Source organism: Hemitrygon akajei, unplaced genomic scaffold (assembly GCF_048418815.1).
Source record: "Hemitrygon akajei unplaced genomic scaffold, sHemAka1.3 Scf000116, whole genome shotgun sequence".
NCBI classification, from domain to species: Eukaryota; Metazoa; Chordata; class Chondrichthyes; order Myliobatiformes; family Dasyatidae; genus Hemitrygon; species Hemitrygon akajei.
The window spans coordinates 1934555-1956429 of NW_027332002.1; the positions used below are offsets into that span (position 1 = coordinate 1934555).

Below are 21875 nucleotides of genomic sequence, written 5' to 3' on the forward strand. Positions count from 1 at the left end.
CGAATGAGCAGAGGTGCTGCCCCTTTCGGTTACATCGCCAAGGTGAAATCGAGAGCGTGGCATCAGCAACTTAACCAGGAGCAAATGCGCAGTTCGGCTGCAAACCGTTTTATTTAACTGAATGAGGGGTTTTTAGTCTCTTGAAATATTTTTAAAATATTCTCGCTTGGAACATATTTTGTCGATCACTGTCGGAATAGTATTTTCACATTGGACTTCGCAAACACTTCTCCTCGCCCTGTTTGTAACTCACACTTTGTATCTCTTTCCCTAGCGAACCTGTTGACAATGGTGGTTCTCTTCCGAGGGAATTGCGGCCTTTCCAAATGTATATCCCACTACATGGTTGCCATGGCAATGGCAGATCTCCTGGTGATGATGTTCTGTGTAATCGGGTATCATTTCGTCATGTACCAGTTTCCAACATCCTTCCTGTCCTACACATCGGCTTGTAAGGTCGTCCTGTACTTCACGTCGACCAGCCTACAAACCTCGGTCTGGTGCACTGTCCTGTTCACAGGCGATCGGTTTGTAGCAATCTGTTGTCAGAAGCTTAAAGTGAAATATTGCACAGTGAGGACAGCTGTTGCCGGCATTATAACCGTGCTGGTCCTGTTGCATTTACAGAGCGTCCCGTATCTATTTCAGTATAAACCTGTGTATGTAATTAACGGTATTCAATGGGGCTGTCAGCCGAGCTCATGGTTCATGACGTCTCCTGTGGGAGTCACATTCTCCTTTCTGCAGAGTATTTTAACGGTTATAATACCTTTTTCTCTGATAGCCCTGTTTAACTGTCTGACAGTGAGGCGCATTTTATTAGCCAGTAAATTGCGCCGCGGACTGCGCGGTCACAACAGTCAAACACAGAAGGATCCGGAGATGGAAAGCCGCCGGAAATCCATCATTTTACTCTTTAGTGTGTCCGGCAGTTTCATTCTGTTGTGGCTGCCGGTCACTGTGAGCTTTCTGACCACCCGACTCACAGGAACCGCGCATTACGACGGCGATTACACCGACTCTGCCTATGTCGCCACTGAAGCCGGCTACATGCTCATGTACCTGAGTTCCTGCACGAACAGCTGCATTTATACAGCGACCCAGGCTCAGTTTAGAGAAGAAATGCGGCGGGTGTTAAAATCTCCTTGGACTTTGTTTTTAATATTGATTAATAAACGCAGTTAAAGCAAAGCACATGTTCCTAAAGGTCAAAAGTTCATTAACAACTAATTCTCCGCATCGGGCATCCGCCATTGGGTCGCGATGTGCATCTGGGTTTTATGTGTTTAATATTATGGGTCTCGCTATTAAATTGACTTGAAATAAAATAACACTCAACTCCATTTCCGTGCAGGAGCGCCCTTGACAGCGTGACGTCATCAACAATATCGGTATCCGATCACTCAGTTGATTTCATTCACTCGCTCCGTTTCACATCTGCTTTGACACTCAGGGCTCATCTGGCCGCAGGGTAACTCGGGTAAAGCTGGAGCAATCGCAATGACTTTTACACTGGCAGTGGAGATTCGCTGCGGTCAACGCTCTGACAGAGCCACCTTCTTGTAAATTGCAGCGGGGGATCAATATTGCATAGGTTCTGCCCCAAGTCGACTATGGCGAATTATGTTAATCCCCAGAGCCATAATACATCCCGAATCCCTCGCTTCCTTCGTTAACCAAGGGCTATCCAGACACTTTTCCATTATTTTATTGTCACCTCCATCCAGCACGTCTGCTGTAGACATCACCACGCGCACGGGGTGAAAAGAGAATGTCTTCAGATCTGTGTATGCATGTGCCTGTAGTTTCAGCCACTGCTGACGTAGGAAAAGACAAAGCTGTTGGCTATCTGTACAATATACACCTCCTCCTAATTGAAAAACTTCTACAAGGAATCTTCACTTCATTTTCTATTTGGAAGAATCAAACTTCTCCTTATTGTTTATCCCCTTCCCCATAGTCCAAGAAACAATCTGGTGAATTTTGATCTACCATCGCTCAGTTCTTACAAAATCCTTCACATGCCGTGGGAATCAGAATTGCACCCGCAACACTGGGCAAAGAAAGGATGTCTTCAGATCGGTGTATGCATGGGCCTGTAGTGTTAGCTACTACTGACGTAGGAAAAGACAAAGTTGTTGGCTATCTGCACAATATACACCTCCTCATAATTGTATAAACTTCTACAAGGACCCTTCAATTTATTTTCTATATCAATCAATCAAAATTCTCCTTATAGTTTATTCCCTTCCCCACAGTCCAGAAACGATCTGGTGAATTTTGATCTACCATCGCTCAAAGCCTTGTTAGACAATGCGAGTATAAAAAGAGCCCCTTGTCCTGTCCACTTGTCCCACTGCATTCAGAGAGGTATGACCTAGCATTGCAAGGTTACAACGAAAAGCGACCCTACAAAGGTCTGTATGTCCTCCCAGAATTTTATTTCACGAAGTGCATTAAGTCACAAATTGTTTCACATACTGTTTTGCAAACAATAAAGGACCCAACAGCAAATCTACACTCGCCGCTTATTGCTGGCGTCCGGGAAGAGAGAGACACACGCACACTATCATTTGCATCCATTTACCGAGCTAATATTGTAACTAGTTTGACAGCTCATCTCGGTGTCCCTGTATCTGCCATGGAAGCCTTCTTAGAAACATTACTGAAGTGCATCCAAACTCCCTCTACCTTCCTGCTTCGTTAAATTGCCGAGATTATTCCTTTAAGATCACAGTCATATTTCTGAGACATGACGTCCCCGTCACAAGACACCACTACTAATTATTCGCTTAGATGAACTACCTTCCGGGCTGTATATACATCAATTTTGTTAACCGGAATTTTCCCCCATGACATTCCCACGCCGATATAAAGAGAACTGATCTCAATATTCAAGAAATGAAGTGATAAGGGGAGCGATGTGGAATCGGTGAAGACGGGAGAAAAATACATTTATGAGCCACAAACTGTAAACGGAGTTTGGGGAATAAATTGAAGACAGATGTTTACATGACTAACGGCACAGCTTAATCGAGAACTCTGGGTTTATAATTTATGCACTTGTATGGAAATCACTCCAAAGTCCCGTCCAAATCAGTCCCATGATCCTAGAGTTCAGTGCTCTTTCAGTCATTCCCGCATGGCCCTCCCTCCACCGCGGACATCCATCCTTCAGCTACCTGAGGTGAAAATTCCGCAGTAACACCCGTCCGCTCAGTAGCCTGCCTTTTCCTTCCATATTTGGGCATTGGCTCAGTGGAAAACTGGGCGAGATCCGCTTCCCGACAAAAACTCACCACCAAAATTCTCCAAGCCATATGATAAAGGACACGTAACTGACAGCCTTCCAGGAGAATGAACCGGGGCAAATAGAGCATAGTCTCCTGAGTAATAACTGTGGAATAGGGATCACACTGCGAAAATTCGCGGAAATCCGGATGGACATGAAATACAAGCAGAAGCTATTCCTTAATGAGACATTATCACGGCTAATATTTTCCCACGAAGTTTTTTTTTTCCTTTTTCCGCATCTAATCTCATCGATTTATATTTTTAAAAAATGAATATTATTAAGTATTTCAAAGACTGAGCCTCCGCAGAACCTCGGGAGACACCTATTTAAGGTCTGTGTCATTTAAGGTAAAATTGGATAGGTATATGGACAGGAAATGAGTGGAGGGTTATGGGCTGAGTGCGGGTAGGAGGGACTAGGTGAGATTAAGATTTCGGCACGGACTAGGAGGGCCGAAATGGCCTGTTTCCGTGCTGTGATTGTTATATGGTTATATGGTTATTGTCTATTGTCTATTGAAATGTTGCAAACATACACTACATTTGCTGAAGGGTATTCTTCCCGTCACAGTTCCAAATCATCCCGATTCCTAACCCCTTACCTGGGGAAAATTCTCTCTGTGTCCTTTCTTTTGTATCCTGTCTTCACGTCAGTTCATTTCTGTCCCTTGTATTCACTCTGTGGTTCTCCTCAGCTCCGCCTTCTACATCCATTCCCCACCGTCATACTCCTCATTTGAAGCTATATTCTATTCTCACAGTTTTCATGCAGTATTTGTGTACAGAATTGTCAGCGAATTTTAGGAAAGATATCAACAAAATAGACAGAGTACAGAGAAGATTTACGAGAATGTTACCTGGGTTTCAGCACCTAAGTTACAGAGAAAGGTTGAACAAGTTAGTTCTTTATTCTTTGGAGCGTAGAAGGATGAGGGAGGTCTTGATAGAGGTATTTAAAATTATGAGGGGGATAGATGGAGTTGACGTGGATAGGCTTTTTCCATTGAGAGTAGGGGAGATTTAAACAAGAGGAAATGTGTTGAGAGTTAGGAGGAAAATGTTTAGGGGTATAACGAGAGGGAACATCTTTACTCAGAGAGAGGTAGCTGTGTGGAACAAGCTTCCAGTAGAAGTGGTAGAGGCAGGTTGAATATTTTCATTTTTTAAAAATAGATAGGTATATGGACAGGAAAGGAATGGAAGGTTATGGGCTGAGTGCTGGTCGGTGGGACTATGTGAGACTAGAAGGGCTGAGATGGGCTGTTTCCGTGCTGTAATTGTTTTATGGTTTTATGGTTTAAGTTGCTTGGGAGTAGGTGCAGAGGAGATGTCAGGGCTATTTTTTCTTTTACTTAGAGAGTGGAGAATGTGTGGAATGGGCTGCCAGCAACAGTGGCGGAGGTGGATACAATAGTGTATTTTAATAGATTCTTGGATCAGTACATGGAGCTTAGGAAAATAGAGGGCTCTGTGTATCCCCACTTATTTCTAAGGTAGGGGCATGTTTGGCACAACTTTGTGGGCCAAGGGGCCTGTATTGTGCTGCAGGTTTTCTATGTTTCTCTGTTAACCCTTTAGAAAAAGGGAAATGAGCCATAGTGTGGAAAGAAGCCATGAATAAGTAGGTTAACTATCAATGTCATTCTTCCCCAGCCCAGAGCTTTGATGGGCAAAGAACATCACAGACAGAACTGCAGTCAAATTGACTTCTTCAGATTGCAGCAAATTCAAGGGGAACCTCTTCACCCACAGTGTGGTGACTGTTTGTAATCCATCACCAGAGGGAGAGTGGGAGATGGTCAACAGGGGAGGATTGAAAAGGACTGTTATGGAACTGAATCACTGGCAGAGTCCAGCCAGCCTGAGTTGACTCTCTACTGTACACTGTTATAACTTCACTAAGTACTGGAGCCAGAGTTAAAAATAGAACTGATTTATTTGTCTTCGATCCAGAATATTAAACCCCAATCCCAAAAAAGGTGAATATACAGCAGACAAAAACTCCTCCCGTGCCCAGTGACCAGGGTGCAGAGCCAGTTGTGGTGAGAAGCAGCAATAATTGCAGAGTTCAGCACCAATAGTCACTGTCGAAATTGCATTCAGCAACGGTGATGGACAAATATCCAGCATGCAGCTTATTGAAACTTTCTTCTCAGTGTGAACCCGTTAGTGTGTCTCAAGGTTAGATAACTGATGATTGGGAAGTTTTTAAGGAACAACAGAACTTAACTAAAAAGACAATACGGGGAGAAAAAATGAGGTACGAACGCAAGCTAGCCAGGAATATAAAGGAAGATAGCAAAAGCATTTTTTAGGTATGTGAAGAGAAAGAAGATAGTTAAGAACAATGATGGGCCCTTGAAGAATGAATTGGGTGAAATTGTTATGGGAAACAGAGAAATGGCAGAAGAATTTAATGAGTACTTTAGATCTATTTTCACTAAAGAAGACACAAGCAATCTCCCAGATGTATGGATGGGCCAAGGACATAGGGTAACAGAGGAAATGAAACAGATTGACATTCGGAAGGAAACGGTGATGAGAAGACTGATGGGACTGAAGGCTGACAAATCCCCAGGTCCAGATGGTCTGCACCCTAGGGTACTAAAGGAGGTGGCCCTGGAAATTGCAGATGCATTGGTAATCATTTCCCAATGTTCCTTAGATTCAGGATCAGTTCCTGAGGATTGGAGAATGGCTAATGCTATCCCACTTTTTAAGAAAGGAGGGGGGGAGAAAACAGAGAACTATCGACCAGTCAGCTTGACATCGGTTGTGGGAAAGATGCTAGAGTCCATTATTAAGGATGAAATAGTGTCATATCTAGATAGCAGTGATAGGATTGGGCCAAGCCAGCGTGGATTTACCAAGGGTAAATCATGCTTGACTAATCTGTTGGAGTTTTTTAGGATGTAACCAGGAAGTTAGACGGGGGAGATCCAGTGGATGTAGTGTACCTCGATTTTCAGAAGGCATTTGATAAGGTCCCACATAGAAGATTGGTGGGTAAAATCAAAGCTCAGGGCATCCGGGGGAAGGCATTGACATGGATAGAAAACTGGTTGGCAGATAGAAAGCAAAGGGTAGCGGTGAATGGGTGTTTCTCGGAATGGCAGGTGGTGACTAGTGGGGTGCCACAGGGCTCGGTATTGGGACCACAGCTGTTTACCATTTATGTTAACGATTTGGATGAAGGCATAGAAAATAACATCAGCAAATTTGCTGATGATACTGAGCTGGGTGACAGTGTGACATGTGATGAGGATGTTAGGAGAATTCAGGGTGACTTGGATAGGCTGGGTGAGTGGGCAGATACTTGGCAGATGGCGTTTAATGTGAATAAGTGTGAGGTTCTCCACTTTGGGAGTAAGAACAGGAAGGCAGATTATTATCTGAATGGTGTAGAGTTGGGTAAGGGAGAAATACAAAGAGATCTAGGAGTCCTTGTTCATCAGTCACTGAAGGTGAATGAGCAAGTGCAGCAGGCAGTGAAGAAGGCTAATGGAATGTTGGCCTTTATTACAAAGGGAATTGAGTACAAGAGCAAGGAAATCCTCTTGCATTTGTACAGAGCCCTGGTGAGTCCACACCTGGAGTATTGTGTACAGTTTTGGTCTCCAGGGTTAAGGAAGGACATCCTGGCTGTAGAGGAAGTGCAGCGTAGATCACGAGGTTAATTCCTGGGATGTCTGGACTGTCTTATGCAGAGAGGTTAGAGAGACTGGGCTTGTACACGCTGGAATTAAGGAGATTGACAGGGGGTCTGATTGAAACATATAAGATTATTAAGGGATTGGACAAGATAAGAGGCAAGAAATATGTTCCAGATGCTGGGAGAGTCCAGTACCAGAGGGCATGGTTTGAGAATAAGGGGTAGGTCGTTTAGGACAGAGTTAAGGAAAAACGTCTTCTCCCAGAGAGTTGTGGGGGTCTGGAATGCACTGCCTCGGAAGGTAGTGGAGGCCAGTTCCCTGGATGCTTTCAAGAAGGAGCTAGATAGGTATCTTATGGATAGGGGAATCAAGGGATATGGGGACAAGGCAGGAACCGGGTATTGATAGGAATTGATCAGCCATGATCTCAAAACAGCGGTGCAGGCTCGAAGGGTCAAATGGTCTACTTCTGCACCTATTGTCTATTGTCTATTGTCTATAACTGAGTGAATCCCTTCCCACATTCACAGCAGGTGAACAGTCTCTCCCCAGTGTGAACTCAAGGATGCACATTTGATGGAGATGGCTGAGAGAAAATCTTCCCAATGTCTGAGCAGGTAAATGGCCTCTGCCCAGTGTGAACTTGCTGATGTACCTTCAGCTGAGATGACCAAGTGAATCCCTTCTCGCAGTCCGAGCAGATGTACGGCTTCTCCCCAGTGTGAACTCTCTGATGTACCTTCAGGTTAAATGAGCAAGTGAATCCCTTCCCACAGTCCGAGCAGGTGAATGGCTTCTCCCCAGTGTGAACTGATTTATGTACCAGCAGTTTTGATGACTGAGTGAATCCCTTCCCACAGTATGAGCAGGTGAACGGCTTCTCCTCAGTGTGAATTTGTTGGTGTCTCTGTAGGTGGGATGACCGAGTGAATCTCTTCCCACAGTCTGAGCACAGGAAGGGCCTCTCTCCAGTATGAATTCGCTGGTGTGTCAGTAGGTCGTGTGACTTAGTGAATCTCTTCTCACAGACTGAGCAGGAGAATGGCCTCTCCCCAGTGTGAACTCGCTTATGTACCCGTAGGTCAGATAACTGAGTGAATCCCTTCCCACAGTCTGAGCAGGTGAACGGCTTCTCCCCAGTGTGAAATCGCTGGTGTCTCTGTAGGTCAGATGACTGAGTGAATCCCTTCCCACAGTCTGAGCAGGTGAACGTCTTCTCCCCAGTGTGAACTCGCTGGTGTCTCTGTAGGTGGGATGACTGAGTGAATCTCTTCCCACAGTCTGGGCACAGGAAAGGCCTCTCTCCAGTGTGAATTCGCTGGTGTGCCAGTAGGTCGGGTGACTCAGTGAATCCCTTCCCACAGACTGAGCAGGTGAATGGCCTCTCTCCAGTGTGAATTCGCTGGTGTCTCTGTAGGGGGAATAACTGTTTGAATCCCTTTCCGCATTCCAAGCAGGTGAACGGCCTCTCTCCAGTGTGAACTCGCTGATGTACCTTCAGTTGTGATGAGCAAGTGAATCCCTTTCCGCAGTCTGAGCAGCTGAACGGCCTTTCTCCGGTGTGAACTCGCTGATGTACCTTCAGCTTAGATGAGCAAGTAAATCCCTTCCCACAGACTAAACAGCTGAATGGCCTCTCCCCAGTGTGAACTCTCTGATGTACCAGTAGTTCTGAGGACCAAGTGAATCCTTTCCCGCAGTCTGAGCAGGTGAATGGCCTCTCCCCAGTGTGAACTCGCTGGTGACTCAGTAGGTCGGATGACTTAGTGAATCCCTTCCCGCAGTCTGAGCAGGTGAATGGACTCTCCCCAGTGTGAATTCGCTTGTGTATCAGTAGGTCGGATGACCGAGTGAATCGCTTCCCGCATTCTGAACAAGTGAATGGCTTCTCCCCAGTGTGAACTCGGTTATGTACCCGTAGATCAGATGACCGACTGAATGTCTTCCCACAGTCTGAGCAGGTAAACGGTTTCTCCCCGGTGTGAACTCGCTGGTGTCTCTGTAGGTCGGATGACTTAGTGAATCCCTTCCCACAGTCTGAGCAGGTGAACGGCCTCTCTCCAGTGTGAATTCGCTGGTGTGCCAGTAGGTCAGGTGACTCAGTGAATCCTTTCCCGCAGTCTGAGCAGGTGAATGGCCTCTCTCCAGTGTGAACTCGCTGGTGTCTCTGTAGGTGGAATAGCCGTGTGAATCCCTTTCCACAGTCTGAGCAGGTGAATGACCTCTCTCCGGTGTGAACTCTCTGATGTACTTTCAGTTTAGATGAGAAAGTGAATCCCTTTCCGCAGTCTGAGCAGGTGAACGGCTTCTCCCCAGTGTGAACTCGCTGGTGACTCAGTAGGTGGGATGAGTTGGTGAATCTCTTCTCACAGACAGGGCAGGTGAACAGCCTCTCCCTAGTGTGAACTTGCTGGTGTCTCTGTAGGTGGGATGACTTAGTGAATCTCTTCCTACAGTCTGAGCAGGTGAATGGCCTCTCCCTGGTGTGAACTCGCTGATGTAGCTTCAGTTTGGATGAGCAAATGAATCCCTTCCCACAGTCTGAGCAGGTGAACAGCCGCTCCCCAGTGTGAACTCGCTGGTGTGCCATTAGGTCAGATGACCGAGTGATTCATTCCCCACAAATTCAGCAGACGACCAGCCTCTGCCCAGTGTGAACTGACTGGTGCATCTACAGTTAGGAAGACTGACTGAATCCCTTCTCACTCCGAGAACAGGTGAATGGCCTTGCCAAGTGTGAACTTGCTGATGTACCTTCAGTTGAGATGATGGAGTGAATCCATTCCAATAGTCTGGGCAGGTGAATGGCCTCCCCCATGAGTAAAATGATGGGTGTGCTGGTCGATCAGATGATCAAGTGAATCCCTCCCCACAGTCTGAGTAGGAAGAATGATTGAGTGAATCCCTTGCTCCAATTCTTAAATATCTGGACAGACAGAAAAACTGGTGTGTTGTGTCCGTGATTCCTGAAGAGAAATCCCTTGTCGTTTTTAACCTGTAAAAAGATTTACAACATCCATCAATGGGTGAAGGACAATATTTCAGATGAGATCACTTTGATCACCAAGGTGTGATCTGACATCACACTGTTACAGTGAGAGTCAACCTAAGTTGCAGAGAGAAATCATCTTCGAACTGGGCACAGGGCTGGTATCTGGAATGGAAGGGTACCTTGTATCTCTAATTTCTGTCACCAGCCCTGGATCATTTCCTAGTAGCTTGCTGCACACTTCTACTTTGGGAATTCTACTGATTGAGAGCACATTTGAAAAACTCTACCCCATCTTGTCCTTTTACAGTATGGAAGTCCCAGTCAATGTAAGTAAAGTTAAAATCACTTCCTATATCAATCTTTGTTTCTAGGCATAGTCTGTGATCTCTCTGTAAATTTGTTCCTTTCAATCCCTCAGACTGATGGGTGCAACCAACTCCCAGTAATGGTAACAATGTCATAATTCAATGCAGTGAGCTCATCTGACTTTCCTACGGTGCTTCTTGCATTAGATATATGCAGGTCAGCACATTCGCCGCACCATGCACAACCTTTTGTTTGCTGACTTTGTCTGAAGTCTGAACAACATCTGATTGGTGTGAAGAAAACAACCACTTCCGCAATGTCACAGAAACAAAGGAGCTGATTGTGGATTACAGAAGGAATAGAGACAGGCTAACCCCTATTAACATCAATGGATCTGGAGTTGAGAAGATAAACAGCTTTAAGTTCCTCGGCATACACATCATTGTGGACTCACATGGTCTGTACTTACTGGCTGTGTGGTGAAAAGAGCAGAGTAGAACCTCTTTCACCTCAGATGGTTGAAGAAGTTTGGTATGGGGCCCCAAATCCTAAGAACTTTCTACAGGAACACAACTGAGAGCATCCTGACTGGGCGCATCACTGCCTGTCATGGAAAGTGTATTTCCCTCAATCGCAGGACTCAGCAGAGAGTGGCTCGGACAGCCCAGCACATCTGTAGATGTCCGCTATTCAGGACATTTACAAAGACAGGTGCGTAAAAGGCTCAGCAAGTGTATTCGGCATTGTCTATGGATGAGTCTAAGGATTAGGAGGAAGTAAAAAGGGCTATACTGAGGAGTTACGAGTTGGTGCCAGGAATTCGATACTAAACTACAACATGTAAAGGGGAGTGACAATGTAATTGCTGATTGTATTTCCAGATGTTAATTTGAACGTGTATCTATATTATTTTTGTAGTTAAGACAACTTCTGTATTTTGTTAAACTCTGTAATTCTGTAATATGTTTTATTAGTTAACTTTCACCTTGGTGAAAATTCCTGGAAGGATGGGGGCGTTATGAGTGATGAACAGACCTAATGCACAATGGGGTGCAGAGTTAACCACCACCCCCCCCCTCCGAGAACCATGGACTATTACTGTTGCTATGCTGCTGATGGTAGAGAGAGACAAAACACAGGCACGGACATTTGGTACAGATAAGATGGGAAGAGACAGACTGTTGATTTATTGTATTTTGACTCTTCCTGGATTATTTACTTTCACTACAAGGACTTTACTTTGCTCGTTAACATTCCTCAGAAGACTGCAGGAGTGGCCTGATTTGATGGACACAGTCATTCAGAGTTGATGGATAGCTGAGACCCCGTTAGTAGGGATAAAAGACAGGTCTGGAGAGACACCCTTCTGACACACCAGTGGACACTGACTGAGGGTTGTGAACCCACAAGGAAGATGGGGATTTTGGAGACCGAATCAGGAGATCGGTCAATAAAACTCCCAGTGTGACAGCAGGGCTGGTGGGGTTTAGTGTGTGTGTCCACTCATGCCAGAGTGACAAGTCCACCACAGAAGAACGGTCTAGCTGAAGGACGGTGGGGTCAATAGCCGAATGACCACAATGGTGCAACGGAATCAAAAAGCAACAGGAAGGTTTGCTGACTGCAGCTGCTCAATCTCTCACTCTCTCTCTCTCCCTCCAACGATTACCACACAACAACTATACCTTCCTCAGCACGCATGAACTGAACTGAACTTTATACTTTTCTATGACAATTCTTTTACCCCTAGACATTGATAGAGCTTGTTTATTATTGCTAATTATTATTCCCACACTTTTAGTTTTATTATTGCCAACCTGTGTTATATCTAAATTTGCATTATTGGTATTGTTTTGCTTATTTTACGAATAAACACTTTTGAAAATAGTACCACCAGACTCCAACAGATTCTTCTCTCTCTGCTGGTCTGACACCTAGTTACGGGGTACGTAACACAGGTAACACAATTTCTGTATTGGACATAAATATTTCCCCTGAACCTTCCACCTGACGGTGGTGAACTCAGTGATGGCAATGCCAATGTATATAAAGGGAAGGGCAGTAGTCTATCTCATTGGAGTCCGGCACATTTGTGATGTGAAAGCTACTTGTTGCTCAGGGCAAAAGTTTTGATATCATTATGCACCCAGAGAGAATGGGTTCAAACATGTTCTCACAGGTAGAAAGTTCAGAACATGAGGAGGTTGAACAAGCAACACACTCAAAATGCTGGAAGAATTCTGCAGGCCAGCGAGCATCTATGGAAAAGTCCACTAATGTTGAATTCCTCCAGAATTTTGTGTGATTACTTAGATTTCCAGCTTCAGCAGATTTTCTCTTGTTTGTGATTGGTGGATGAACAAAGGTGATTTTCTCAACTGGTGATGTAAATGATTTTGTCCCCTTTCCTCCGAGTTCCCAATCCTTGCAATCAGATAGCTGGAGCTCAACTCTGTCTGAGAGATCCATCGGTCCCCATTCCCTCATTAGCCAGAAGCTCTCCGGGGCCCACCCTTTTTGACAGGTAACGGGTGACAGGTGTGTGACAGGTAACATTGTGGGATCTACATGGAAGAGACCGTTTTCAACTGTACTGGATGTGGACTAATATCCTAATATAATAACAGCCTCATGTTTCTTCCAACAGTCTGCGACTTCTGTGTCAATTTGTTCCTCTGGATCCCTCTGAGTGTTCGGTGTCTGTTCTATAGTCCCACAAACATGGTCATACCTTCCATATTTCTCCGTTCTACCCATAATGTCTCCCTTGATGATTCCTCCAGTTTGTCCTCACTGAGCACTGTAGTGGCTGAATACTAACACCACCTATTTTCCTTTCATCTCTGCCGTTTTTGTTACCGCTAAAGCAACGGAAAATCCGATTGTGGAGGTGAGGGTGGTGTTCAAGCGGAGACGCATACAGTATATAAAGTGTTGTGCACCTGGACTCATTCCCCACCCTCTCTACACACACACACACACACACACACACACACACACACACACACACACACACACACACACACACACACACACACACACACACACACACACACACACACACACACACACACACACACACACACACACACCTCTTTAACACCACTGAGGCCAGACATATATCGCGAGTCATTTTGTCGAGGATTTTGGTTCCATCTACAACAGGGAGACTCTCTCCTTGGCCAACCTTTTTAATTTTATTTCTGATTTCCAATCAGACATGCTGGTCCACGGTCATTTGTACTACCAACATCAGGCTGAAGAAGCAACACCTCACATCCCGTGTGGGTGGCTCCAACCTGACGGCATTTGCATCGATTTCTCCAGCCTCTAGTAGTTTCCCACTTCTCTCCTTTTTCTGTTTCCCCTCGGGAAGGGAAATGAGGTGAAGAAGACTAATGCATGAGGTGAGAGTGGTAAATTTAGAGGGTGAGAGAGAGGGGAAGACAGTGTGGGATATGGGAGCTAGAAGGAAGAGTGTTTGGGAGAGTGAGGAGAAGAGGGTGGGACATAGGGAGAGAGTTGGAATTGGAGAATGGAGGAGGTTACAGAGAGGCAGAGGTAAGTCAGTGAGAGAGAAGAGTTAGAGGGAGGAGAGAGGGTGTGCGAGGCAGGGGGAGATGGAGAGGGTAAGACAGAGGGTGACTGAGATTGAGGGTGAGGTAGTGGATGATGGGGGTAGGGACAGGGATTGTGGATGGGAGAGAGAATGGAAGAGTAAGAGAAACAGAGAGGACTGAAGGGGAGAGGAGTGTGAGAGAAATGAAGAGAGAGGGCATGAGAGAGTAAGGAGATGAAGAAACAGGAGAGAGGAGTACGATTTGTTGATACAGGGGTGAAAGAGAAGGGGGGAGCGAGGAAAGGGGTGAAAGAGAGTACGACACTGGTCGAGTAAGGGTGTAACGAAAGGGATAGAGTAGAGGAAAGGGGAGGAAGTGAGATGGTGAGGAAGCAAGGGTGATTGACAGGGGCAATGATAAGGAAGGGTGAGGGAGGAGACGAGACAGTGAGGGAAAGAGGGAGCAAGAGGGGGGGCTGGAGTATAGGGCCTATGATGAAGAGGGACTGTGAGGAGTGAGTGGTGAGGAAGATGGAGGAAGTAACTGGGGTGAGCGAGAAAGGGCAGGAGATGGTGTGTTTGATTTGAATTGTGAGACTAACTATTTATTCAGTCCACAGTTGCATTGTTGTTAATCATGTATGTTCACAAGTCACCGAACAAATCCACCATGGAATTACAGTTCCACGCTGGGAGTTTTACGGCAGACAGGGACCTACTGCAAATCGCCGTACAATGTCAACCCCAGCTGATGCTGGTGTTTTCTCCTGTTCAGGTGGCGGTGGGGAAGGGGTTGATCTCAGGTTTGTGTAAATCGGGGGCCGGTTGCAGTGGGAAAGGGTCGGGACTGGACCAGACAGCTGGAGGCTCCGGGATCTCCAGTCTTGCATACCTGGTTTTAGGTTTGGGCCTGAGTTGGGATTGCGAGATCAGACTGTTTGTGGTTCCCCAAGCTGGGAGGCTGGATGTGAGTAAAGGGGACCTGTCTATGTGTTGGTGTGGGCGTGAATGGTAAGAAAGGTGAGGTAATGTAAATTACCCAGGGAGGGGGTAAAATTAAGTTTGTCAACGAGGGAGGATCAGGTCCACTGGATCAGACAGATCAGCTTGCGTGTCCTTTCAGGAGGCAACAATTCTTTCTTCATCTTAATTACTGTCTAATCTTCCTGTTAACATTGAGTTTGTTACAGAGCCTCAGAGTCTGCAAGCAGATGATTGGGAGGAAGCAGAGGGTAATGGTGAGAGCCTGTTTCTTGGGACGAGTCTTGTGCTTAGTGACGTTCCCTGGGGCTATGCCCATTGCTACTTGTCATCTATGTCAGTAATATGGTTGAGTAAGTATAGGATACGGGGAGGAGAGTTTGCAGCATTCAAACAATTACTTTTTTTGGAAAGATTCTCAGTATAACCACCGCGCTCTCTTTCCCTCTTCCCACTCAGAAGTGACCAAAAGCTACTTCAGTAGATGCAAGATCTGGAACTGAGCAAACACTGTGAGGGAAAGGGAGCGGTTTTTAAAGGCTGGGCTGCCCTTTAACTGAAACTCACCAAACTTTTTCCTGACTGAATCACTGGAATCTCCAAGTCAAATGGGTTCTCTCCATGATGCTCTCAATCCTCAGGCCGGTTCACTTGTTGCTGTTCCCTGGTCTTCAGTCGTGGTTTGCTTCCAGTTGGGGTTTTTCTTCCAATGAATCTCTCACCGCAAGTCCAACTTTAACTTGAAAGATAATGAAGCATATTAACAATAAAAGGTAACCAAACATTTCTGCATAATGTTACTAAGAACAAAGCTCACTGAAATTTAAAGATTGAAAGCAAATATAATGATCTCAGTGAACAATCTTTTATTGTCCCTCACACGTCACAAAATGATATGGATTAAGAAGGAGCCACGATTCAGTCATGGTAAAACATAAGACACCGGAACAGAATTAAGTGATTCGATCCATCTGGTCTGCCCCACCATTCATGCATGGCTGATTTTTATCGCAACATCATATCCTGTCTTCCTCTTGTAACCCGAAACTACCTAACAATCATGAATTTATTAATATGTCATAAATATACCCAAATGGCAGCCTCAAACCAACCTCTGCAGCAACAAATTCCACAGATCAGACAGCTTTTGGCCAAAAAGTTTTTCTCATCTCAGTTTTAAAGGGAAGCATCTTTATTCTGAGACTGTGCCCGTCAGATCACAGACTCTCTGTCTAATGGAAACATCCTCTCCATGTCCACTGTATCCAGGCTTTTCAGCATTCGGTAGGTTTACTTAACCACCCCCTCCCCTTTCACCCCCGTCTGAACTCCATTGAGCACAGGTCCAGAACCATCAAATGCTCCTCATACATAAAGCCGATCATTCCTGAGATTATTCTTGCAAAACCTTGATAGCAATACCCTACGTGATCGTGTGTCACAAAGCGGGGGGCGGGGCAGATCTGCGGCGCACAGCCTCACGTGACCTGTTGGCGGGACTCCCATTTCAGTTCTGCGGAAATAGACAGCCTGGGCTCCTGGTTTGGATCGTTCAATGCAGATTCAGTGAAGTCGACAGCATTTGCTTGACGAGCCCAGATGAGTAACTGAGTAATTAATTGAGTACTAAATGAGTAATTGGCTCTCAGTTGGGGCTGACGGCCAACATCGGATGTCCCCGACTCGGGGATCGCTCTCAATACTCACCGATGGGAAAGGGATATCTTCGGCCCGCAGACGGTAATCTCGACCCCCTTCTCCCCGATCCAGGAGGCGAATATCCTTTACCGACCCTGCAGTCAATCCACTTTTCCGCTGATCGAAAGGGAAAACACTGCCCACACGGAGACAGTGAGCATGCGGGTATAGATTGTTACATCATCCGGAGGCGGGACCTCGGGAACAGATGCGCAGATGCTGCCCATCTGTGGTTAAATGGGAGGGGCAAATGGGATCACGTGACTAGTAGGTTCTCCCACCCCGGGCAGTGTCTCCAGCTACCCACTACTCTGTTTCTCACCTTTAATGTATGAGACATTTTAACCCCCAGGAGAAATATATCGTCTGTCCCACTCTATCTATTCCTCTCGTAATCTTGAAACCTCCATCCAGTCTCACCCCAGCCTGCGCCGCTCTGGAGAAAACAACACAAGTTTGTCCAACCTCTCGTTATAGGCTCATGCCCTCTAATCCAGGCAGTATCCTGGTAAACCTCTTCCACACCCTCTCCAAAGCCCCGACATCCTTCCGAGAATGGGGGGCGAACAGAACTGTATGAAACACTCCAGATGTGGCCTAACTAGTTTTATAAAGCTGTGTTACGAACTGTAACGTTTGAGAAACCAACCAGTAGCAATAGAGTTCACACTGGAGTCTGGTTTTGATGTTAAACCATTCTTTATTAGGATCTACTTATAATAACTTAGCGAAATAAAGGAAAGTTTATGTGTTATGTGTAAATATAACTCCCAAACTATCGGAGCCTGAGGTAACAAAGCTGAGAGACTTGAGATGGTAAAGTAGTAAAATCAGTAATCCCCGGAATAAATGATGGGAGAGAGATATTTGTAATCCAGGGGTGAAACGTAGAGAAAAGGCCGTTACTTCAAAATAACCGTCGTCGAAGTTTCTTATCCGTTGAATCCGTCCACATACGAGTTATCAGCGAAAGTGACCTGTCACAGGAATACCGTCTTCCAGGGGTTACCGTACAACATACCCAGGCAAGGGTTATCAAAGCGGTCCCCCAAGATATTCGCAATCCATTCCTATGGATTATACGAAGTGACAGCCACATACATTCGTTGCGGTTCCGTGCACCGATGATCAACCCACTCTTGTGGGCAGAAGAGAGTTCCAAGCCTCAGCTGCGAGTAACTGAAGCTATCAGCTTTTCCTCTCTCCTCTCTCTCCTCTCTCTCTCTCTCCTCTCCTCTCTCTCTCTCTCTCTCCTCCTCTCTCTCTCCTCTCTCTCTCCTCTCCTCTCTCTCTCCTCCTCTCTCTCTCTCTCTCGTCCTCTCTCCTCTCTCTCTCTCTCTCCTCTCCCTCTCCCTCTCCCTCTCCTCTCCCGCCCCCCGACTGCCTGTCTGCAGATCGCTCCTCCTCTCCTCTCTCTTTTATGATTAATTCCACAGTTAGCGCTGTCAGGCCTGTGACTGACGTCATAGTCCCCCGCCTCCTCACAGCCGGCGCTCTTAAAGAAACAGTCACAGTACGACCGCAGGCTCGTAACAGCTGCAACACAACTTCCCGACTTTTGAACTCAGTGCTTCAACTAATAAAGACAACCATGCCATTTGCCTTCTTAACCACCCGATCAATCTGTGCAGTCTCTTTCAGGGAGCGATGAACTTGGAGTCTGAGATCCCTCTGATCATCAACACTGTTCAGGGTTTTGCAGTTTAACAGGTGTACGGTCTCATACATTCGACCTACCGAGCTGCCGAGATGATCATCACTGATCAAATCTCACTGAGATTTCTCAGGTCCTGTTGAATCTATTGCCAAGTGCACAAGTACGGGAAGGTACAGGTACAGAGAAACACTGACTTTGTGGCAGCATCACAGGCAAGTACATTCAGATAACACACGGTACACAGATTATACGATTCTCTGTCAGTAACAATCTATTATCTATAAATATGTCATTAACCGTATTTTAAATACAGTACATTCTGTCATGATCAATATTTAAATGTGCAATAACGGACTTGGAAATGTTGAATTTGGTCCATGTTTCCATTCCTCCTGTAATCCACAACCAGCTCCTTTGTTTTTGACACAATGAGGGAGAGTTTGTTTTCTTGACACCACTGTGTCGGGGTGATGACTGCTTCTCTGTAGGCTGTCTCGTTATTATTTGAGATTAGGCCAGTCAGTGTAGTGTCCTCAGCAAATTTAATAAGCTGATTGGAGCTGTGGGGTGACGACACAAGTCATGGATATACAGAGAGTAAAGGAGGGGGGCAAGGAGACATCCCTGTGGGGTATGTGTGCTGAGGGTCGGAGAGACAGAGGTGAGGGAGCCCCACTCTCAGCGATCTGACAGGAAGTCCAGGATCCAGCTACACAAGGCAGGGTGAAGGCCGGAGGTCTCTGAGCTTCTGTCGATACTTCACGCCTTCGTATGGCTACTGCTCTGCCCATGACTGCAAGGAACGGCAGAGAACTTTGGAGAGCAGAGAACGTCAGAGAAACAAGCCTCCACTCCATGGACTCTTCCTACACTTCCCCTGCCTCGGAAAAAGCAGGCCATGTACTCAAAGATCCTCACAACCTGGACATTCTTGCTGCAAACCCGCTCCCCCATCGGGGAAGAGATACAAAAGCCTTAAAGCGCGAAACACCCGGCTCAAGGACGGCTTCCTGTCCTGCGGTTATAAGCCAAATGAATGATAAAATGGACTCGACCTCACAATGTAATTCGACGTGACCCTGCACCATATGTCTATCTGCACTGCACTTTCCTCTGCAGCCATAATGCTTTGTTACAGTTATTGTCTTGTCGTATATCAACTCAATGTACCTGTCGTAATGTATTGATCTGTGTGGATGTACGTCAGGCAAGATTTTCACTGTAGCTCAGTACGTGATAAGAATAAACAAATTCCCCATTTTAATTGTGTGGAAATATTAGACAGACTGAGCTTCTACTTTGGAACCTCAGAAGGAAACTTAACTGACTGTTGTAATTTCTGAGGAATGCAAATAAATGGAAAAGGCTTCAATCTCGCATTACGATGTGCGGTAACTGGGATCAGGGTGACCGGTGGTGGGTCTCCCATATCAATATCAGATCAGGTTTAATAGCACCGGCATATGTCATGAAATCTGTTGTCTCTGCGGCAACAGGAGAACCTAATTCATAACAATAGATTTTAACAACTATGAATTACAATAATATACATATTAAATCGTTAAATTATATAAGTAGTGCAAAAATAAACATAAAAAACTGAACTAAACTTTTAATTGTGTGGAAATTCTGGAGCATAGCTTAACTGAACTGTACCACATTGATGAGAAGCTCAGAAAAATAGTAAAGGCTAAATTCTCATATGAATGGGTCAGGCATCCAGAAATATTGGCTGCACTTTGGCAGGGAGAAACAGTGGAATAGACCATAAGACCATAAAATATTGGAGCAGAAGTTGGCCGTTCGGCCCACTGAGTCTGCTCCGTCATTCAATGATGGCTGTTCCAATTCTTCCAGTCATCTCCACTCCTCTGACTTCACCCCAAACCCTTTGATGCGCTGGCTAATCAAGAAGCTATCTATCTCTGCCTTAAATACACCCAATGACTTGGCTCCACAGCCACTCATGGCAACAAATTCCACAGATTTACCACCCACTGACTGAAGTAATTTATCCGCATCTCTAATCCAAATGGACGTCCTTCAATTCTGAAGACATTCCCTCTTGTCCTATTATCCCCTACCATTGGAAATTTACTTTGCCATATCTAATCTGTAAAGGCCTTTTAACATTCAGAATGTTTCTATGAGGTCCCTATTATTCTCCTGAACTCCAGGGCACACAGCCCATGAGCTGTCAGACCCTCCTCATATGGTAAACCTTTCATTGCTAGAATAATGCTAGTGAATCTTCTCTGAACCCTCTCCAATGACAGTATATCATTTCTGAAATAAGGATCAAAAAACTGCGCACAATAGTCTGTGTGATCTCACGAGTGCCTGACAGAGTCGCACCATTGCATCCCTGCTCTTAATTCAACCCATAGAGACTCTACGGCTGATAATACAGAATCTGAGGCCACAAACCAGGCACGCCCAGGATCCTCTTCAGTTTGCGTATAAGGAGAAGGTGGGAGTGGAGGATGCTATCACGTATTTGCTGCACAAATCACTCTCTCACCTAGAGGGGGTCAGTTGTGCTGTGAGGATTACATTACTTGACTTCTCTAGTGCCGTTAACACCATCCAGCCCAAGATCTTAAGGCACAAACTAACGGAGATGGGAGTAGACTCTCACATGGTGGATTGGATAGTGGACTACTTGACAGAGAGACCTCAGTATGTGCGGTTGGGAGACTGTAGGTCTGACACGGTGGTCAGCAGCACAGGGGCGCCGCAGGGAACCGTACTCTCTCCGGTCCTGTTCACCCTGTACACATCAGACTTCCAATATAACTCGGAGTCCTGCCATGTGCAGAAGTTCGCTGATGACACGGCCATAGTGGGGTGTGTCAGGAATGGACAGGAGGAGGAGTATAGGAAACTGATACAGGACTTTGTGATATGGTGCAACTCAAACTACCTGCGTCTCAATATCACCAAGACCAAGGAGATGGTGGTGAACTTTAGGAGATCTAGGCCTCATATGGAGCCAGTGATCATTAATGGAGAATGTGTGGAGCAGGTTAAGACCTACAAGTATCTGGGAGTACAGTTAGACGAGAAGCTAGACTGGACTGCCAACACAGATGCCTTGTGCAGGAAGGCACAGAGTCGACTGTACTTCCTAAGAAGGTTGGCGTCATTCAATGTCTGTAGTGAGATGCTGAAGATGTTCTATAGGTCAGTTGTGGAGAGCGCCCTCTTCTTTGTGGTGGCGTGTTGGGGAGGAAGCATTAAGAAGAGGGACGCCTCACGTCTTAATAAGCTGGTAAGGAAGGCGGGCTCTGTCGTGGGCAAAGTACTGGAGAGTTTAGCATCGGTAGCTGAGCGAAGGGCGCTGAGTAGGCTACGGTCAGTTATGGATAACTCTGAACATCCTCTACATGGCACCATCCAGAGACAGAGAAGCAGTTTCAGCGACAGGTTACTATCGATGCAATGCTCCTCAGACAGGATGAAGAGGTCAATACTCCCCAATGCCATTAGGCTTTACAATTCTACCGCCAGGACTTAAGAACTTTTTAAAAGCTATTATTAATGCTTTTTGAGATAGTGATTTAGATGCATATCATATTTTTACTGAGTTAAGTATTGTATGTAATTAGTTTTGCTACAACAAGTGTATGGGACATTGGAAAAAAAGTTGAATTTCCCCATGGGGATGAATAAAGTATCTATCTATCTATCTATCTATCTATCTATCTATCTATCTATCTATCTATCTATCTATCT

The 21875-nt window shown here is 45.6% G+C and overlaps 2 protein-coding genes across 2 annotated transcripts; one reads left to right on the plus strand and one right to left on the minus strand.

Annotated features, from left to right (window-relative positions):
- Nucleotides 1-288: 288 nt before the first annotated feature.
- LOC140723514 (probable G-protein coupled receptor 139) lies at nt 289-1185 on the plus strand. Its single transcript, XM_073038080.1, has one exon. It carries the CDS (start codon nt 289-291, stop codon nt 1183-1185), a length of 897 nt encoding a protein of 298 aa, XP_072894181.1.
- A 2351-nt stretch (nt 1186-3536) lies between these two features.
- LOC140723518 (uncharacterized) lies at nt 3537-15389 on the minus strand. Its single transcript, XM_073038083.1, has 2 exons — nt 15353-15389; nt 3537-9942 (listed from the first exon to the last, which is right to left on the minus strand). Exon 2 carries the CDS (start codon nt 9535-9537, stop codon nt 7507-7509), a length of 2031 nt encoding a protein of 676 aa, XP_072894184.1. The 5' UTR covers nt 9538-9942; nt 15353-15389; the 3' UTR covers nt 3537-7506.
- Nucleotides 15390-21875: the final 6486 nt, after the last annotated feature.